This window comes from Juglans microcarpa x Juglans regia, chromosome 4D, assembly GCF_004785595.1.
Source record: "Juglans microcarpa x Juglans regia isolate MS1-56 chromosome 4D, Jm3101_v1.0, whole genome shotgun sequence".
Classification (NCBI taxonomy): Eukaryota; Viridiplantae; Streptophyta; class Magnoliopsida; order Fagales; family Juglandaceae; genus Juglans; species Juglans microcarpa x Juglans regia.
Genome location: NC_054600.1, coordinates 35,571,909 through 35,590,938, shown reverse-complemented (window position 1 = coordinate 35,590,938; position 19,030 = coordinate 35,571,909). Strand labels below are relative to the sequence as shown.

General features: G+C 37.7%; 2 protein-coding genes across 3 annotated transcripts; one reads left to right on the top strand and one right to left on the bottom strand.

Moving 5' to 3' along the window:
• Nucleotides 1-1,627: 1,627 nt before the first annotated feature.
• LOC121259782 (glucan endo-1,3-beta-glucosidase 6) lies at nucleotides 1,628-12,103 on the top strand. The gene is made up of 3 exons (XM_041161522.1): nucleotides 1,628-1,817; nucleotides 2,281-2,702; nucleotides 10,696-12,103. Exons 2-3 carry the CDS (start codon nucleotides 2,371-2,373, stop codon nucleotides 11,810-11,812), a joined length of 1,449 nt encoding a protein of 482 aa, XP_041017456.1. The 5' UTR covers nucleotides 1,628-1,817; nucleotides 2,281-2,370; the 3' UTR covers nucleotides 11,813-12,103.
• An 886-nt stretch (nucleotides 12,104-12,989) lies between these two features.
• Nucleotides 12,990-18,512, bottom strand: LOC121259866 (protein REPRESSOR OF SILENCING 3). Of its 2 annotated transcripts, none has more exons than XM_041161662.1 (4): nucleotides 18,138-18,512; nucleotides 15,122-15,346; nucleotides 14,426-14,878; nucleotides 12,990-14,323 (listed from the first exon to the last, which is right to left on the bottom strand). In XM_041161662.1, the coding sequence occupies exons 1-4, from the start codon at nucleotides 18,345-18,347 to the stop codon at nucleotides 13,313-13,315; spliced, it is 1,899 nt and encodes a 632-aa protein (XP_041017596.1). In that variant the 5' UTR covers nucleotides 18,348-18,512; the 3' UTR covers nucleotides 12,990-13,312. The 2 variants fall into 2 exon arrangements, with proteins under 2 accessions (XP_041017596.1, XP_041017597.1); XM_041161663.1 differs by lacking the exon at nucleotides 18,138-18,512 and adding an exon at nucleotides 15,444-18,112.
• Nucleotides 18,513-19,030: the final 518 nt, after the last annotated feature.

The window sequence follows — 19,030 nt, the reverse complement described above, 5'->3', positions numbered from 1 at the left end:
TGACGCTCGCAAGGAAGGTAAGTCTTTGTCTTCAAGTTGCTAAGAGCTGGCCCACACTCCGCCGCGAGAAGGATGAAGCAGCCTTTGGCGTACTCCTCCTTTTGGTACCCTGCAGGGGAGGGAACTTTTTCGGACATCGATATGATTGGTCCGCTCTTTGCTACGATGGGGGTCGGGGTAAATTGCTAGGGCCGCGGGAGGGCAGGACCCGCTCTCCATCGCATGAAGGGTAGAGCAACCTTAAGCCTAGCTCTCATTTCGATCCCGCGGGAGGTACGCTGTTTGAGCAGTTTGGGACTGGACCCTTTTCCGCCTGTTGATATCGCATGGAAGGTATAAGTTGATTTGACGATATTTTATCGTTGTAGATTATGTTAATTGTAGATCGTCTTGTCGATGTTTTGTGGATAACGTGAAAGTTCAAAGTAGATATATTGCATTGTCCATGAATATCATGCATTTCATTAAATAATAAGTTTACAATAGTTAAATAACGCATTACAAAAAAAAAAGGGAAATAGAGCCTTCATCTGGGGAACTTTCGTCCGTTCAGTGTCTGCCTTTGGGACCATGCACCTTCTCGCTCCCCCTTGAGCCCGACAGGGTGAGTCACAGACTAAAGCCTGTCGGGGCTTTCCAAGCGGTGCATGACCTACACCCTCCTGGAGGTGCCGTCCTGGATAACCTCATCACTGGAGGGGTAGAACAGCCAGGGTAAGTTGATCAGGCCCCTGGGGTAGAATAGCAATCCACCGCCATAACTTGCACTTCGCAATTTATGTTTGAGATGAGATGAGGACTCGTTTGTTTTTAGAGATGAGATGAGATGAGTTGAGATTAAAATTAAAAAATTGAATAAAATATTGTTATAATATATTTTTAATATTACTTTTATTTTGAGATTTGAAAAAGTTAAATTATTTATTTTTATTTTATGTGGAGATTTGAAAAAATTTTAATTATGAAGTGAGATGAAATGATATATTTTCTAAAAATAAACGAGGTCTTAACCTCAAGAGAAATCAAACCTGTGACGTTGGGCTCGCACATAAGTTTGCCCTTACCTCTTGAGTGTTGTATGTATTAAGGCCATGCTTAGTTATAAAACAGTTTAGAAATATTTGAGATTCGGTTACGAGAAATGGGAAAAGATTTTAAATACAAATACTTTTTAAAATAAATATTATATTGAAGTTTGTAAAAATAAATAAATAAATAAAAATAAAACTTTATTCTGATATAATTTTGTCAGATTAATCTGTTATAAAATTTGTATTAATTTTTATATTTAAAAATAATTAGATAAAAATTTGAAATAGATTTTTTTTTAAAACATTTAAAAATATTTGGTTTGATTTGAAAATTTTTAAAAAATTTTAGAAAATTTTAGTAAAGTAAGCGTGGTCAAAGAAAAATGATTGTTACAGTCGTGAGTATGTAAGTGTCGCATAATATTTTTTAAAAAATAAATAAATACGAAATTAATATAAAAAAAATTAATTTTTAAATAATAAATCTCATTAACTTTTAAAATAATTATATAATATTTGTACCCTTCACAATTTTACGTAACATTACGTGATGAAAATTTATATCCAGCGTTACTCGGCCCAGAGACACACCCGCTGTGCGCCTACCTTTTTTAAAGTTTCGTCTTCAAGTGTAGACTGTAGAGTGTCAGTGTGTGTCTAGTTCTCTGGCATCTTCGCTCGCTCTGTACTCGCTCACCTTTTTCACTGCTCTCCCTCTCCGTCTCGGAGTGGTTTCCCTTTTCGAGGATCGAGTATTCTCGAGCTCACGTTTTCCTCCAGCACAAGGTCCTTAACCCGTTCGTGTCATGTCTTTCATTTTCACAAGTTTCAGTTTGATCTTTATGTCTATTTTCCTTTCTTGTATTTTTTCGAGTCCATCTCTCCATTGATTTCTAGTATTATCAATCTCGTATCAGATTTGTATTATTTTACTTCACTACCTTATCCCCCAAGCTTGAATACTTCCAAATATATTTTCTTTTATATTCTAAAATTTTTAACATTTGTTTTCAATAATCTCACCCGAGCTTAGCTAGCTGTTGAGCTGTAAAACCGGATTCTGTGCATTTTCCACTTTACCTTGTGGGGTTATCTCGATGTGAAGTTCTATGTAGCAACGTGACAATCATGGGTACCATTACGTTTGTGTTTTGATGTGGGATTCAACCGTAAAAGCTCTTGTTTTTCTCGTGTACTGGTTATGTTTCTTAGATCAGCTCCCCACACTTCCTTTTCCGGCACCATTTAGGTATTCATATAGCCAGTAAATTTGAGCTCCCACTCCCTTGGTTTCGTGGGTCTTTTGCGTAGAAGCTGGTTCGCAGACTTGAAAAAGATCATGGGTTGGTTTTCGTTGGCTATCGGGTTGGTTTCATTGTGCTTAATGGTATGCACGGTGAGTGGTATTGGTGCCAACTGGGGAACGCAGGCAAGCCACCCTCTGCCTCCAGACACAGTGGTGAGGCTGCTGAGAGATAACGGATTTCAAAAGGTTAAGCTTTTCGATGCGGATTATGGGGCATTGAGAGCTCTAGGTAAATCTGGGATTGAGGTCATGGTCGGGATTCCTAATGATATGCTTCAGTCTCTGGCCAGCAGCGTGAAGGCTGCTGAGAAATGGGTTGCCAAAAATGTCTCCACGCACATCACGACTAATAATGTTAACATCAGGTGTGCTTACTGCTCCCTTCTCTTCACCTTTTTTATTGTCCTAATTATTTCTGCCAAAGATGTTAACTTCAGTAATTGCTTTAGTATTATGCTAACTGCCTCTGCTGCAATATTTTTTTCCTGCATTTTCGTTGATTGAATTGATTGAAAAGGTAACTTTCCCCACTTCCAACTCCATATCTCGGTAAATGAACTTCTTGTTCATATCATCTTGTTGTAGATGTGGTTCTACAGCTGACGCAACTCCGTACCAATGCCTCATTACTACTTAATTAATTAATTAATTAACGGCTAAGCGATTTTATAACCTGAGACTTCTTGTAAGTAGTATGGCTATAGTTGTTCAATGGGTCTGGGAAGTAAATCAGCTAGTGGTTTGACGGAAATCGGTATCTGTAAAACGATCCATCGACGAAGGATAAAGCAATAGTAGGTATGGCATTTGTTATCTGCTAGTCAAATATCATGCATTGGAATAATTAGTGATTGGTTTGACTGCCGGCATTTCATGAATCTTTGTCGCTGACTATTTTTAGAGGCTACGTTTGCTTTGTTCACTAAATTTTCTCAAAGTTAAATTGATTTAACGTAGAAAATATTGCTGTTTCTTTGATTTCATGCGGTTTTTGTTTCCAATTTGAATTAACTAGGCCTTCTAACATTCTTAGCTCCTACCTTTTATTTGAAAGATTACTTTTTGATGTTTATTCATTTTCAGAAGATATTGATTGGCACCTCAGCTTCGCAACAAGGCACTTTCCATGGGCTAGGCTTTAGTTCTTATTTTCCTTAAATTGTTGAACTTGAGGTTGATCTGTTTTACTTGGACAGTATCGTTAACAACATTCTAATTCAAGATTTACTTGAGTTCTTGTTTTATCATAATACTCTTGGTTTGGGTAGTGAGAATACCTGAGAAGTATTGAGAATGTTTGTGAGTAGTAGTGAAAAAGTAATGAAAAAGTAATAATAAAATATTGAATAGTAGTAAAAAGTAGGTGAAAAGTAATGAATAGTATAAAAGTAGGTGAAAAGTAATAATAAAGTAAAGAATAGTAGTGAGAGTATCTCAAGTACTCTCACTACCCAAACACACCTTAAATCTCTAATTTGTTGAGTCTTTTGACCATAATGAGTTGTTAAACCGTCTCTTACAACTTTTTTCTTCTTCCTTTTTCCCCTTTTTTGGGTCAGTCTTTTTTATAGGTAAAGTGATTTATTCAGAGGAAACAAATCTAAAAACTAGTGAGATGAAGAAAAGGAACACAATTCCAATAACTCTACAAATCTAGAGGAGCAAAAGCTATCGTGTGATGCCATCCAAAAATAGAGTATTGAACATGTTGACTCTTAAATCTAACACCATCTTCGCATGATTTTCAAATTTTCAAGCATTATATTCCTACCAAATGCACCAGATCAGACATAACAGAACCATCCTCCAAACATCTAAGTTGTGTTTCTTGAGGGGGACTTCACTAGCAAGCCATCAAATCCACACCAATTGGGGGCATGACCCATGCAAGCCCAAATGTATGACACGACAATGCTCATAAGTCTCAAGCCGCCTTGCCGTGAAGTAGATGATGATCATTTGTTTCTCCACCCTATTTACACATACAACACTAGTCCATTGCCAAAACAATTATCTTCTACAACTTATCTGTCATTAAGAGCTTCCTTAATGATGCCAACCAGACAAAGAATGCTACCCTTGACAGCATCTCATCTGTCCAAATATTTCTTCTGATTGGTAAACAAAATTTTATTAATCATAAGAATAGGTAAATGCCCAAGAACACGGGACATAATCGCTATTCTTAATAATCTTGTGATACAAGAAATTCATGAAAGTCCATGCCATTAAATCAATTACATTTAAACGATGGAGTAAAGTATTAAAGAAGAATCGCTATTCCTAATAATCTTGTGATACAAGAAATTCATGAAAGTTCATGCCATTAAATCAATTACATTTAAACGAGTAAAGTATTAAAGAAGAAGGTTCTAAGCTCATCGATTGGCCGCTCTCAATCTTTAAAATTTATCTCGTTCCTCTCTTGACTCAGAACCCGCCATAGGCATATCGGAACAATCTTCCATATTGTTGCAATTTGTGAATTGTCTTGAAGGCCTCTCCAAGATGCTAGGAGATCGATTACCCTTCTTGGCATCACCCAAGCTGATCCCACCCCAGCAAAGTATTCATTCCACGAGCTCATGGTAATCTCATAATAGAGTAGTAGATGATAACAGACTCCCTATTCTTTTTGCACATACAACATCAATCCATGATAATGATTCGGCATTTCCTTAGGTTGTCTAATGTGAGGATATTTTCCAATGAAGCCGTTCAAACAAAGAAGACTACCTTTAGAGAGGCCCATCACCAACGTCAAATCGGGTATAGCTAGAATATGTATCCCTTCCTCTTTTTATGTGCTTCCAAAGCCCCACCCCACGTGGCCCACTCACTTCATTCAAATACCATCATCCCCATGCTATTAAGTTAAAGTTATCTTCATTATAAAATGGGTTGTGAAACTAGGCGAACTAGTGATTTTAGGGAGTTTCAATTGTAACTTTGATTAGTTCTTTTGAAGTATAGTGCAGATATGACTAACGTTTCTCTAGGTTGTAACAAATGGTATCAGAGCCAACCTAATAAGGTCGTATGGTGCTTGAGCACTATGCATCATTCTCTTGAATGACTTTCTTAATTTGTATCATAGTACTAACCATCATCAAAGTAGATAGCGATTGATTTGTGGAGAATCTCAATCTATGGAACACACTCCACTTGTTTTATTGTTCATTCTGTCTTGTGCTGCGTACTCTATGGATCTTGCATCATGAAAAAGAGTTTTCTTTCTTGAGAATACCTTCGGGATGACCTTTTTGGTGTATTTTTTTTTATCAATATGATAAATAATGAAGTGTATTAAATTGAAAAACAAATGACACCTGAACTTGAACTTGAACTTAAAAGCTCTAATCTTGTTCAATAATCTAAACTTAAGTAGCATCCCAGCTATTTTCAGTCTGCTAATGACTTTTTCTGTCCATTAAGCTTTATTATATGCAACAACATCCTCCATCATATATATATATATATATATATATATATTTTTTTTTTATAGGTAATCAAGAAGTTTTATTCATTTTTTTTTCAAGAAGTTTTATTCATTAAAAGTAGGCAAAACCCAAATACACAGGGAGTATACATGAGAAGTACCTAGCTAGAGTTTACAACTGAAATTAGAATATCATGGGCATTTAGCCCATTACAAACAATTGCTCTTGCCCATAAGAACAATGATTTAAAAAAGAAAACTGTAAGCTCCTCCTGTCAATAGGATTGACAGATTCTATGATTGGAAGATTCTATCTATATCTTTTTTACCTTATTTACATCAGGTGTACATATTAGTTTTCCTTTCTTAGCTTTGTTGTGTATAGCTGTAACTGTATAGTTGTGTATAGCTAGTTTTCCATATATAGAGTTTCCATGTATAACTACCAGACTTTTCTATTTAATGGAATTCTCACAAAGGTGAGAGGCATTCGGTCAATCTGATATGATATCAAAGCTTGTGTTCTGAACTTAGAGTATACACACTTCCTAGTTTTTTTTTCTTTTGGTTTTCTCGGATTTAGCCCTAGGGGCTCTCGGACTCTAGCCTAGTTTTTTTTTGTGTTCTTGTTTTTCTGGTGGTTGCGGCAGCACATCTGTGGTGCTATCTTGGAATTTTCTTTGGGTTTCTTCACTGCTGGGCTCTTGGAGATCTTTGATTATCGATATTCTCAAGTTATTTGAAGGTTTGTTCTCAGCTTTTAGGCTCTTTTATGGTGTTTTTTTCTGGGTTATTTCTATCTTCACAATGTCTGGAGAAAACTCTATTATTCATTTCAACGGCAAGAACTATCTTAGTTGGGAGTTTCAGTTGATGTTTGTGAAAGAAAGGAGTTGTGGGGACATATTGATGGGACATCTTCAGCCTCTAAAGACCCCAAGGAACTCGGTCCATGGGAGGCAAAGGATGCACGCATTCTCTTGGCTGCTGGGACATCTTCAGTCGGAATGGGAGAGCAAATTTCAGTCAAGGTAACCTTTCTATTGGAGCGAATATTCAGGTATTATACATGCTAAGGTACCCAAGGAGTAGGGGTGAAAACCGAAGGTGTTGGTGCGGTTTGGGTCCAAAACTGAAACCGCACTGACTTGCTGAAACTGGGATCATCTTGACCGAAACAGGCTGATGAAAGGGAAGAAAACTGTCGACGTTGGTCTTGGTTTTCTTCCGGTCGGTTTGCCGGCGTCGTCGGTGGCAATGAGGGAGAGAAAAACACAGTGATTCACAACAAAAAACTAGAAAACTTACAACAAATATCATTGATTCACAACAAAATCAACAAAATACAAAACAATAGGCGAATCTGTGAGAGAAAGAGAGAGAGGGAGAGAGAACGATGCCGTTTGCTGGAACTGGGAACGGTGGAGAGGGATGGCTGGAGGTTGGGCTTGCTGCCGTTGGAGGCTAGACTTGGAGGGCTCAAAGATGCGTCGTTGCTGTCGTAGAGAGAGAGAGAGAGAGAATAAGAGAAGACGCAGGGCGGGGGGATTAAACCTAAGTCTGAAACGACATCGTTTCACTTAAATATATATAAAAATAGATATATAATTATATTGGTTGGTTCACCGGTTTGACAGGTTCAAACGGGGACCAAACCGGACCGATGTCAGTTTCTTCAAATTCCAACCGCATCCTGACCAATTCTCCACCAGTTCCGGTCGATTCCTGACTCCGGCAACCGGTTTTAGTTGGTGCTGGCTGGTTCTATCCGTTTTTGTTCACTCCTACCAAGGGGGCACTGTCCGCACTTCAAAAAGTTCATGAGGAGAGTAGACGTGATCAATTTGTGATGAAATTAAGGCCAAAATATGAGGCTACACGGGCTGAGTTATTAAACTGAAATCCAGTTCCTACATTATATGTTTGTCTTGGAGAGTTGCTGCGGGAAGAACAGAGATTGGCTACTCAAGCAGGAATGGGACAAGAGAGCCTGCATTCAGAGATGGTGAATGTCGCCTATGCAGCTCAGGGAAGAGGAAGAGGAAGAGGAAAAGGTCAAATCTAGTGCTACAGTTGCAAAGAATTTGGCCATATTGCTACCAACTGCACAAAGCCATATTGTAATTATATATTGTAATTATTGCAAGAAACCGGGGCACATCATTAAAGAGTGTCCAATTCGTCCTCAAAATCGGCAAGCAAAGGCCTTTCAAGCTGCTGTCCAAGCTACACCTGTGACACAATCTTCACCTATTGTAGCTCCGATAGTCACTACAACAAGTACTAGTTAGGCTGTCCTCACTCCTGAGATGGTCCAGCAGATGATCGTCTCAGCTTTTTCTGCATTTGGTCTTCAAAGCCTCTTTTCACATGAAGGATTTAGGTCCTCTGCAATATTTCTTAGGTTTTGAAGTGAAATCTATTCCTTTCGGTACTTTCTTACATCAGTACAAGTATACTCAAGAGTTGATTGCATTGGTAGGTCTTTAGGAAGGGGTCGAGTATTTACCTGATCCTTCTCTCTATCGAAGGTTAGTCAGTTTATGCAGACTCCCTGTCTTCCACACTTGGCTACTGTCAGTCACATTGTCTGGTACCTAAGGAGTACTTCTGATTGTGGTCTTTACTTTCCTACTGCATCACCAATTTAGTTGGTGGTTTATAGTGATGCTGATTGGGCGGGTTGTGTGAATAATCGCCGTTCATCACTGGTTGGTGCATGTTTCTTGGCAATGCACTTATTTCGTGGAAAAGTAAGAAACAAACTCGGGTCTCCAAGTCCTCCACCGAGTTCAAATATCGTGTCATGTCTTTTGCTTCCTCTGAGATTGTTTGGCTTCGTGGGTTGTTGGGAGAGCTTGGTTTCTCTCAGAACAAGCCTACTCCTCTTTATGCCGACAACACTAGTGCTATTCAGATTGCTGCCAATCCAATCTTCCATAAACACACCAAGCACATAGAGGTTGATTGTCACTACATTCGTGAGGACTATGATGAGAAAATACTTACTCTTCCTCATATATATACGGATCTTCAGACAGTTGATGCCTTCACCAAAGCTTTGCCACAACCACAACATCAATTTCTAGTTGGCAAATTGATGCTTCTTGATCAGACTGCATCAATTTGAGGGGGGATGTCAATAAGATCGGCAGATTCTATGATTGGAGATTCTATTAATATCTTTCTTACCTTATTTACATCAGCTGTACAGATTAGTTTTCCTTTCTTAGCCTTGCCATGTATAGTTGTAACTGTGTAGTTGTGTATAGCTAGTTTTCCATATATAGAGTTTCCATGTATAGCTACCAGACTTTTCTATTTAATGGAATTCTCACAATGGTGAGAGGCATTCGGTCAATTTGATACCTCCTTTGTTCTCTCGCAATCTTTGAAGCTTCTATCATTTCTCTCCTGCCAAATACCCCAACACATACATATAGGAACCATTCTCTAGATTGCTACCACTTGTGAATTACCTCGGAGGCCTCTCCAGCTTGTTAGGAAATCCATCAATCGAAGATGCATGACCATGATAATCCAATTTTCACAAAAAAAGCATCCCACGTGGTCCTGGCCATCTCACAATGTAAAAGTAGATGATCTACTAATTCACCATTCTTCTTACACATGCAACACCAGTCCAACACTATTACCTGGCATTTTCTTAAATTATCTCTGGTGAGAATCTTGTCCAATGATGTTGTCCAGACGAAAAACGTTGCTTTTGAAGGAGTTTTTGTCTGGCATCTGCCATATACTCTTCCATGGGAACATGGTCTTTCCAGGGCTCGTTAGAACTTGGTAAAACAATATGACAATGAATCCGCCATATACTCCTCCATATATAAACCATCATAAAATATCTCATACTTATCAAAAAATATATATATATATATATATCTCATACTTCTTTTTGGCCTTTCCATTAAGCTTTAATAAATCGCATTACATACTAGTGCAGCCATTGCTCTTTTTATGGAAAACTGCATAGGATGGAACTTCTTTAAGAATTGCTGTGATTTTGAGCAAAATTGATCATTGTTTTTCATATTCAGTTGAAAGTTTATGAAACATTTATTTTATGAAATGAGTAAGAACAAAGGAAAAGACTGGCATCAGTGCCATGATGCTTTCTCTTCAATCTAGAATGATTCCTTGTGTGCATGAGTGTCTTGCCTCCCAAATACTCAATTTAACTATTTATTAGGCCTGTTTGTAGTCCAAGCAGTTTTTTTTCACATCTCGAGGCCTTTCAGATTTATATGCCTCAAGTCGTACTGTTTATAAATTATAAATTTTCTATGCCAACCAAAAACTAAAGGGGATATCTTTGGCTAGTTGGAAATTTAGTGTACAATTTTGTTGGTCAATATGAGAAGAAAAAGGAACCCGGCATGAGAGGTTTTAGATTTGTTTGCAAGCATTGTACTTTGCAGCAAAGCATGGTCGTGTCTCCCCAGCATTTGATAACCAAATTATGCCCAACCCACAACCATATTGCTAAACATCTTGTTTTCTCTTATGCTCATTTATGTGCTGACTCATTGTGAGTTAACATCGATCACATATCTAAAAAAAGAAAGTTAACATCGATCTTTCTGAAGTACAAGTTTTAGCAATACTTCTTGTTAGTTTGAAAAAATAATAATAGTAACAAACTCCTAGGAGAAGAGAAGCCTGGAGTTGGGGCTGCTGAATGGAAACTTATTCTTCCAATAAGATTGTTTCAAAAGTAATGATATATCTCCTATGAAGTCTCTAAGACCATATTGAACTCATTTGGTTTTTTACTCTTACTTCACAATGATGCTTAATAAAATCTCTGTACCGATATAAAGGAGTTTCACTTCTGGCTTATATTGCAAAATGTCAACAACTTCCCATCTTACCAACATTCAAAAGAAATGAATCTACAGGTATGTTGCAGTTGGAAATGAACCGTTCTTGGAAACATACAACGGAAGCTTCCTCAAAACAACTTTCCCTGCCCTGCAGAATGTACAATCTGCGCTGATAAAGGCCGGTCTTAGCAACCAAGTCAAGGTAACAGTCCCCCTTAATGCTGATGTATATGCAAGCTCAACTGGCCTTCCTTCCGGTGGTGACTTCAGAGCTGATATCCACGACCTAATGCTAGCCATTGTCAAGTTCTTGAGTGACAATAGTGGCCCCTTTACTGTTAACATCTACCCATTTATAAGCCTCTACATTGACCCCGACTTCCCTGTTGAGTATGCCTTCTTTGATGGCAATGCAACACCTCTAAATGATGGTGGGACGTCCTATTACAATATGTTTGATGCAAATTATGACACACTTGTGTGGGCCCTACAAAAAAATGGGTTTGGAAACTTGCCAATCATAGTTGGTGAGATTGGGTGGCCAACTGATGGAGATCGGAATGCTAACCGAATGTATGCTCAGAGGTTCAACCAAGGTTTTATGTCCCATATATCCGGTGGAAGAGGGACCCCTATGAGACCTGTGACAGTTGATGCATATCTATTTAGTTTGATTGATGAGGATGCTAAGAGTATTGATCCAGGAAATTTTGAACGCCACTGGGGGGTATTTACTTATTACGGGGTACCAAAATACCCACTTAACCTTGGTACCACAAATTCAGGATCCTTGGTTCAGGCTAGAAATGTGGACTACTTGGATCGCAAGTGGTGTGTGATGAAGCCATCGGCTAAACTTGATGACCCACAAGTGCAACCAAGCGTGAGTTATGCCTGTGGACGTGCTGATTGCACCAGCCTTGGCTATGGGACATCTTGTGGAAATTTGGATGCTCGGGGGAACATCTCTTATGCATTTAACAGTTACTACCAGAGGAATAATCAACTTGATGCTGCCTGCAAGTTTCCCAACCTTTCAATGATCACTAAAACAGACCCCACAGTTGGAGATTGTAGATTTGAGATAATGATCGAACCATATTATGGAGGTGCAGAAAGGACACGTGGGTGTCTCCAAATGCCACTGAGTTTGGTTTCTGGCCTTGGTCTCTTTTTGCTAACACTTCTGTGAATTAGGCCTCATGTTCCCGAGGCATTATTTTTCCTCAATTATTCTCATGTGCTTTGTAGCCTAGTGTAGTGGAAGCTAAGATCAGCAGCTGATAAACGGCATAACTCGTAGTATCTAGAGGGCAAACATTTTATCTTATGTATTCATTTCTGAAGTCAAGACTGTTGTTGAGTCACACGCATGGCATAATCGTATGGATTGTGGTTGACAACGTGGACTTGCATAATTCTGCTGCGAAAATGTTTGTATTGCAACTAAATCGATTGCATCAGACACGTTTTAGTTTGATCATGCAGCTTCTTCGTCCGAAAATTCTTGTTTTCATTATTTTCCTTGCACCAAATACTATGATTTTACCCTCGTTTAAGTCACATTCTTATTTTCATTGTCTGCCATTAAGGATATGTTTAGATAATGAGATAAGATGAAATTTTGTGAATGGTAATGAAATGATTTGTGAATAATATTGAAATAATTTGAGTTAAAACGTTTTATTAGATTTTGAAAAAGAAGAGAAAAAAAGTTAAATAAAAATATTATAAAATTAAAATATTATTGTTTAGGTTTTTTTGATACCTGGGTTTTGGTTTTATCTTTATTTGTATCCTACAGGTATTTGGTTGTAACTACGATTTTTCTTTGCTACAAGTGAGGGTTATCAATAAAATTAGAGTATTGTCCTCTTTCTAAAACAAATAATAATAAAATATTATTTGAATATAATTTTTAATATTATTTGAATATAATTTTTAATATTATTTTTATTTTAAAATTAGAAAAAATTGTATTTTTTTTTAATTTAGTTGAAAATTTAGAAAAGTTGTAATAATTAGGTATAATTTTTTTAATATAATTTTTATTTTAAAATTTTAAAAAAATTTATTATTTTTTGTATTTTGTTTAGAAGTTTAGATTTTATTTAGAAGTTTAAAAAAATTATAATAATTAGATGAAGAAGTTGAAAGATTTGAAATTGAAAAAAATTACGTTTAATGTTTTTTGTTTTGAGAAGAAAATTTGAGAAGAAAATTATAAAAAAAAAAAAAATTTGAGATGAGATAGGTAGGGGTGGGCAGGGTGCGGTTTCAACTCCACCTCCCGGTAGCAGGGCAGGGTATGAAACCCTGGGCCCCTGCCCCGCACCAGGTAGCACCCCTACATCTAAGTGCCCAAACTGTTGTGAAGAAGCCATAATTTCCATATGATTGAGAGAATACTCTCATCTTTTGTTCACAGAGAGCCCCTTCCACGTGCAGTATGTCCTAAATCTTGGGTGGCGGCCTCTCTCTCTAAAACTATAAAACTTTTTTCTTCAACAGAGTAAGAATGAAACAAAAGTGCATACAAAGTTAAAACAACATTGCCGACAGCAACAGGGGGGACTAGGCCGGATCCGAAGTAAAACCCCAATCAAGCAAACATTTAAAAAGGCACTGATCTTAATGTTGTCTGGGAACAATTCTTCTCTCAAGATTACCAAGAAGTCAAAAAACGTCCCCTTCAAACATTAAAACATCTACTTCTCCCTCTTTTTCTCTTGAGTGATCCACTTATGGTAGCCTTAGTTTTTGCCCACTCTTTCAACGAAGTGGCACTTCTCATAAAAGAACATGTTTCTCCTATACTAATATTCCCAGCAGATGCCAACTTCGATGCTGAATCATGTTTCTTCTCAGATATTCGACCAGGAGGCTCACCATTGCCCAAAACAGTCTGTCGATTCTTCTCTAGAGTACTCCTAATGACACTCTCATCCTCTCTCATTTCCAAAGATAAAGAATCATCTCCAGTAGATTTACCATCATGATGTTTCCCCAGATCCTTATGCTTGCTGTCGTTGGAATCAACAATGACCACATTATTGAGCTCCATTATGACTTGCTTTCCATTAGAAATATCAGGCAAAATTTGTGCAATGCTGAATAAGCTACTCTTATTCTCGCCAACCAACTGTGTCCACGAGGATTTCTGGAGCCATGAAGCACCTCTACTGGATTTAGTTGAAGGTGCAGTATGGCTGGAAGGCTGAGTTTCCACGAGCTCCTCTTTAGTTGTTTCACCCAACTTGCTCTCCAAGTGATCTCCATGACTTACCCAGTCGTCATTTTTGCTGACAGTGGAGTCGGGCACAAAGGAATTTGATTTTAGTTGCTCTTCCTCGCTAGAACTAATGCCTGGCAATATATGTGAGATGCTGAAAGTGTTGCCCCTATCACGGAGAAGTTTTCTCCAGGAAGACTTCCGGGACAATGATGGAAGTGTTGCTGATTGTTGGATACCAGATTCTGGGTCAACCAGTTGAGCTCCCAAGAGTATTGCCGACTCATCAGAAGGGGTTTTCAACTCCCCATTGCCTTTGGGGATAGCAGGCCGAGGTCCATTTCCAATACTTTCTTGATTGAAAAGTGATTTCCTCTTTTTGTAAGGAGGTACAACATTATTTTTCTGCACTTTGAGCACGTTCAGATTTTGCCCTTCCATAGAGGTTTGAGTTCGTATGAATCCTGATTCCTGGGGTTCCAAGAAAAATAATGAAGCCAGAAAGTACAGGCATATTTGGTGCAAGTAAACAGAGAAAAGAAATGCCCTCTACCAATTGAACGAAAGCTCTACCTTATTTTCAGAAATTCTTTTCTTTCCCTGGCCACCTATAAAAGCCATCATGTTGTTGCTGCCCATCCTGTTGTTTCTCCTAGTCATCACATTAATTATGAGGTTATCCTCATCTGTTACAGAAGCTTCTTCATTCTCATTGACTTGCAACATTTGAACAGATTTGATGGAATCATCTCTTCCCTTGGTCAGTCCCTTTCCACTGCCTACAGCATCTAATAGGTTTTCTCTTTCAAAGAGCTTGTTCATCACTGAATTCATTACGTTAAGCTCTTCCTCACTTATCCCATCACTTAGGGTTTCCAGATCACAAGTTTGTTTTTCCTTTGCAGTGGGATGATGAATGGAATGCTCTTCACAATCGCAAAAATGGATAGGGAGAGAAGGAACTACTTCAACACGTTGGAAACTGTATTTGTGTTTGCCAGTTCCACTTAATGGCATTAATTTCACCTGCACCGAAACAAATCACATATAACAATACAAAGCCACAGTTTCAAGCAAGTGTAAATGAACATGTTTGCTCCAATTTGTTTTGATCAAGTGACAGATGAAAATTTACTAAGTGCAAATGAAACAAATAATTGTAACAATTTGAGTCAAAATATATCTATCAGATCACAACCAACACCCGGGGCAGGGGGGCAGGGTGGCGAATGATTAAAAAAGAGAATTTTCAAGACCCCTATAACCCACCTTTCTTAAGTTGGGGAAGTAAATCCGAAGTTGCTTTCTTTCAGAATTGATGACTTTCTTAGGCTTGTCGTAGGAGACCATGTCTTCATCTGAATTATAACTGTTAGTAAGTCCCCTACTTGCAAGTTCAGCTTTTTCTGCCCACTCTCGTTTCAAACTAACAAGATAATGTTCTTTAGCTTTCTCAAGCCTCAGCCTCCCTCCCTTCCAGACACACCCATTATACTGTAAAGTTACAAAGCAAGAGATGAGCGTAGGCAATAATATCCAGTACATATTAAAGAGAAAAGGAAAAAAGAAGTTCCAGCTTCTCATGATGCACCCAATACAAAGTTAAACCTGTGATCTGACCCTTATTCCCTTGTTAAAAGGGTAGGAGATGCCATTCGGTCCTAAGATCATTGGGTAATTAAAAAAAAATAACGAAGGAGCTTATTTAGAGTTATAAGGGCATGCTAAGCTGTGCACACAAAATTATTCTCCCAAGATAACATAAGGGGTGCAAGGATACTGTATGCAAAGATAATTAGTTCTACATACAAGCCCCAAATTTTAACACACCACCACACTTGCCGACATAGCACTTACATTGCTTTAAAAAAAAAAAAAATAGGCAAAAGAGGGACAAAGTTGAGGTGATTTCAGCCCATCTCGCAAATTCGAATTTTTTGGTACTTGGCAGAGAAGCAAATAATTGTTGTTTGGTAGCTGAAAACAACCAGCTAGGAGATGGAGAACTTACTTAACAACTCAACAAGGAACCATGTTAGACTGTGATTAAAATTCCAGAAAATGCAAATAAAACAGAGAAAGCAGATATAAAAAGAAATGTTGGAATTTTTTTTTTGGATAAGTAAGAAAAAAAGAAATGTTGGAAATTGATGGCCAAATTGCTGGAAGTGGAAATCTATTTGGGGGGGTTTGTAGTATCAGTTCGTGGGAACCACACAAAGATATGATTTAGAAAAAGACCATTCAAAGATCCAATCGTTGTCTTTTTGGAAATCCTCTTCTTTTTTTTTTTTCTTTTTGCTGGGATTGTTGTTTGGCAGCAGAGAAAAAGGGGCAAATGAAGAACTTTCTTGAAAACCCAACAGAGAACAATGTTAAACTGCAATTAAAAAATCCAAAAAATGCAAAGGAAGAAGAGAAATAAGAGATACAAATAAATGCTACAAGTCCATACAAGAAATAAATCACAAATGGATAGCCAGGAATTATTTGGCAAAAAAACCAATTTCAGACCAAACCAGCAATTTCTTCTCAAGCCCTAAAGCTCCAATACCCAGGAACTATTCGGCAAAACTTGCATAACTTCTATTTTCATCTCCATTTAAGGGATTTTGGCACTTGTGCTGTACTATCAAACTTTTTGGATAAAAGGGTAGGTTTCTTAGGGCCTTTCTTGCTCAGTTTATTGGGGCCTATCTTGCTTGGTTTCTTGCTCAAACAAAGATGAATATATACCCTGGCTGTGCGAAGTGCATCCAGAAAGAGGGAAAAGGGATGAGCTACAGTCAGCTTCATTTTAAAATTGAAATTGGGTGGGTTGTGCCCCGTCGGATTGGTGTGGCAGTGTGTTATAAAAAATGATGGCATCCAGAATTTTTGAAAGACAATACATAGCAGGTAGCTGCAACACAACCTGATATCATTCATGTCCATATAGCAGGACAATAGCCCTCTTGTGGTACATTATACTTCAAGTTTTCTAACAGTGTTGCTAGTTTTTCTTTCCCTCCATTAGCAAAATACTCACAGAAACATATCTACATTTTCGAAACTAAGAATAGTATTTGATAGTCTCAATTAGAAGCATTATGGGGTTTGTGGTGAATAATGTTTTCTTCATGGAGCCATCGACTCTCCCCAGCTTGTGCAACTTTCTATTTTGTCCACCCAAAAGTATTTCACCGACTACTATTAGGTTTTACGAATTTTACTTAATCCAATAAAGCACTCATGCACAAAAATCTCCTGCTTGTGCTTTTCTCTCTCCTTAATAAATCCTTTGGGCTATACAATGGAAATACCCGATCCCTGATCTGACAAGGAAATAGGTGGCAGAGACAGTATTTTATTTACACACAGGGTATGGCCTTTTGCCTGTGGGTGTAAATGGAGAGCTTTCTTCAATACTCAACAAACCCTTTTTGTTTATTGGCACCGGGTGTCCGAGAACAACGTTCTGACTAATCCTGGGAGTGCACAGGCCCTCGGCAAAGAGTTTCGTATAAGTGCACATCAAATAATTCAAGAGGAAGTTCCCCCGGTTGATGGCCCCAAGAAATTTTTTGCACCCAAGAGGATTCAAACCTTAGACTTAGATGAAGCATACCACCAAGACCAAGGCCCTTACCACTTAAGCCAATCCCTAGGGATTTACTCAACAAATCCATTTTGGCTGTGTTGTTGGTGTATTTTACAGATTTTTCTTCTATAAGCACTTCAAGTAACCTTAACAAGGCCATATTCAAAACTAAAAGAATTTGAGCATCAAAATACACTGTATCTGACTTCTTAATAAATAATCCCAATAGAGCATCACATGAGAGGTGGCCGAATATGCACGTGGATTATTTACAAATTTTAGCGCATTCAACAAAGCCTTATTTGAAATTGTAGAGTTTAAGCCTCAAAATATACCATTCTTAATAAAGATTTGTGTGTGCCCAAGCCAAAGCTGTCCCGGTAAAGTGCCAACCACATGTAATTTGACAAAGAAAAAACTGTCTTTTAAAAAAGGTAAAAATGCCTGTACATATAAAATCATTTACAACTGGAGACATGCTTAGAAATCGTAGTGAAAAGAAAGAGGGAAAAGAAGCATCCACGAACGGGTATTCACTAATCCAGGCTAATCTAGTAGCTTAAAAGAAAGAAATGGTTTTTTCTCGTAAAACAATACTCCCACCAAGAAACAGAAGCAGAAAAAATCCAAGTAATATGTATTTTTTTTCTAGGTAAAACTCAATGTAATTTGTAAAGTAGGAGAGAGTAAACAAAGAATTAATACAGTGCTGAAGAGCTTGGAAAGGGAGTTAATGGAAGCGGGGGAGAAGTCGACGTAGGCAAAGCTGCGGCCTTTGGTCCTCACAATGACCACTTCCTCTGCCATTCCCGAAGACGCGAACAACCTCTGCAGATCATCGCCCGTCACGCTTTCCCCCAATCCTCCCACAAATATCCTCATCTTCTCCTTCGTCGTTTCTGTACCTTCTTCCATTTTATAATTGGTTTGTTGTGAAAGCTTCTCCTTCGTCAAAGTTCAAATTTATGGTTTGAGCGATATCCGTTTTCCTTCCCCTGAATTCACCAACTCACAATTCACAATCCCCTTTTCTCTCTCGTTTTTGCTAGACTTCAAACCCTACTGTTCTTAACGAGGGTCTCAGACTCTCAAGCCTCACCCTCTAACGTTAATTGGGCTGTGCATATTGGGCTACAAGCCTGCAAAGGAAGCAGGATTTTCGGCAACGCGACGCCGTTCTTTCTAGTTAAGTTATCTTTTTTATTTTATTATTTGTTCCATCTTTAATAATTTTGTCAATAAGACCTCTAAATTGGATTTTTCTATTTTTTTTTATATACATGGGAGGGGGATTCGATTCTTAGTTCCCTTAGTGAAAAATCAAGATATTGCCAATTGATGTTCTTGACAGATTTTTCTAAATTTTAATCCAAGAGTCCTGCTATCATACTTTTAATTTATACTACTCATATTTCAAAAAAAAAAAAAAAAAAAATTATACCATTCATTTTTTTTATATGTCACGTCAATATATGATTTATTAAAACAATTTAAAAAATTGATTTTCAAAACAAAAAATATCGTCTGAACATACAAAATAAAAACTAAAATCTTGATTCATTCTACTCTTTTTTTGTTTATGTTTTGAATTTTTTTAT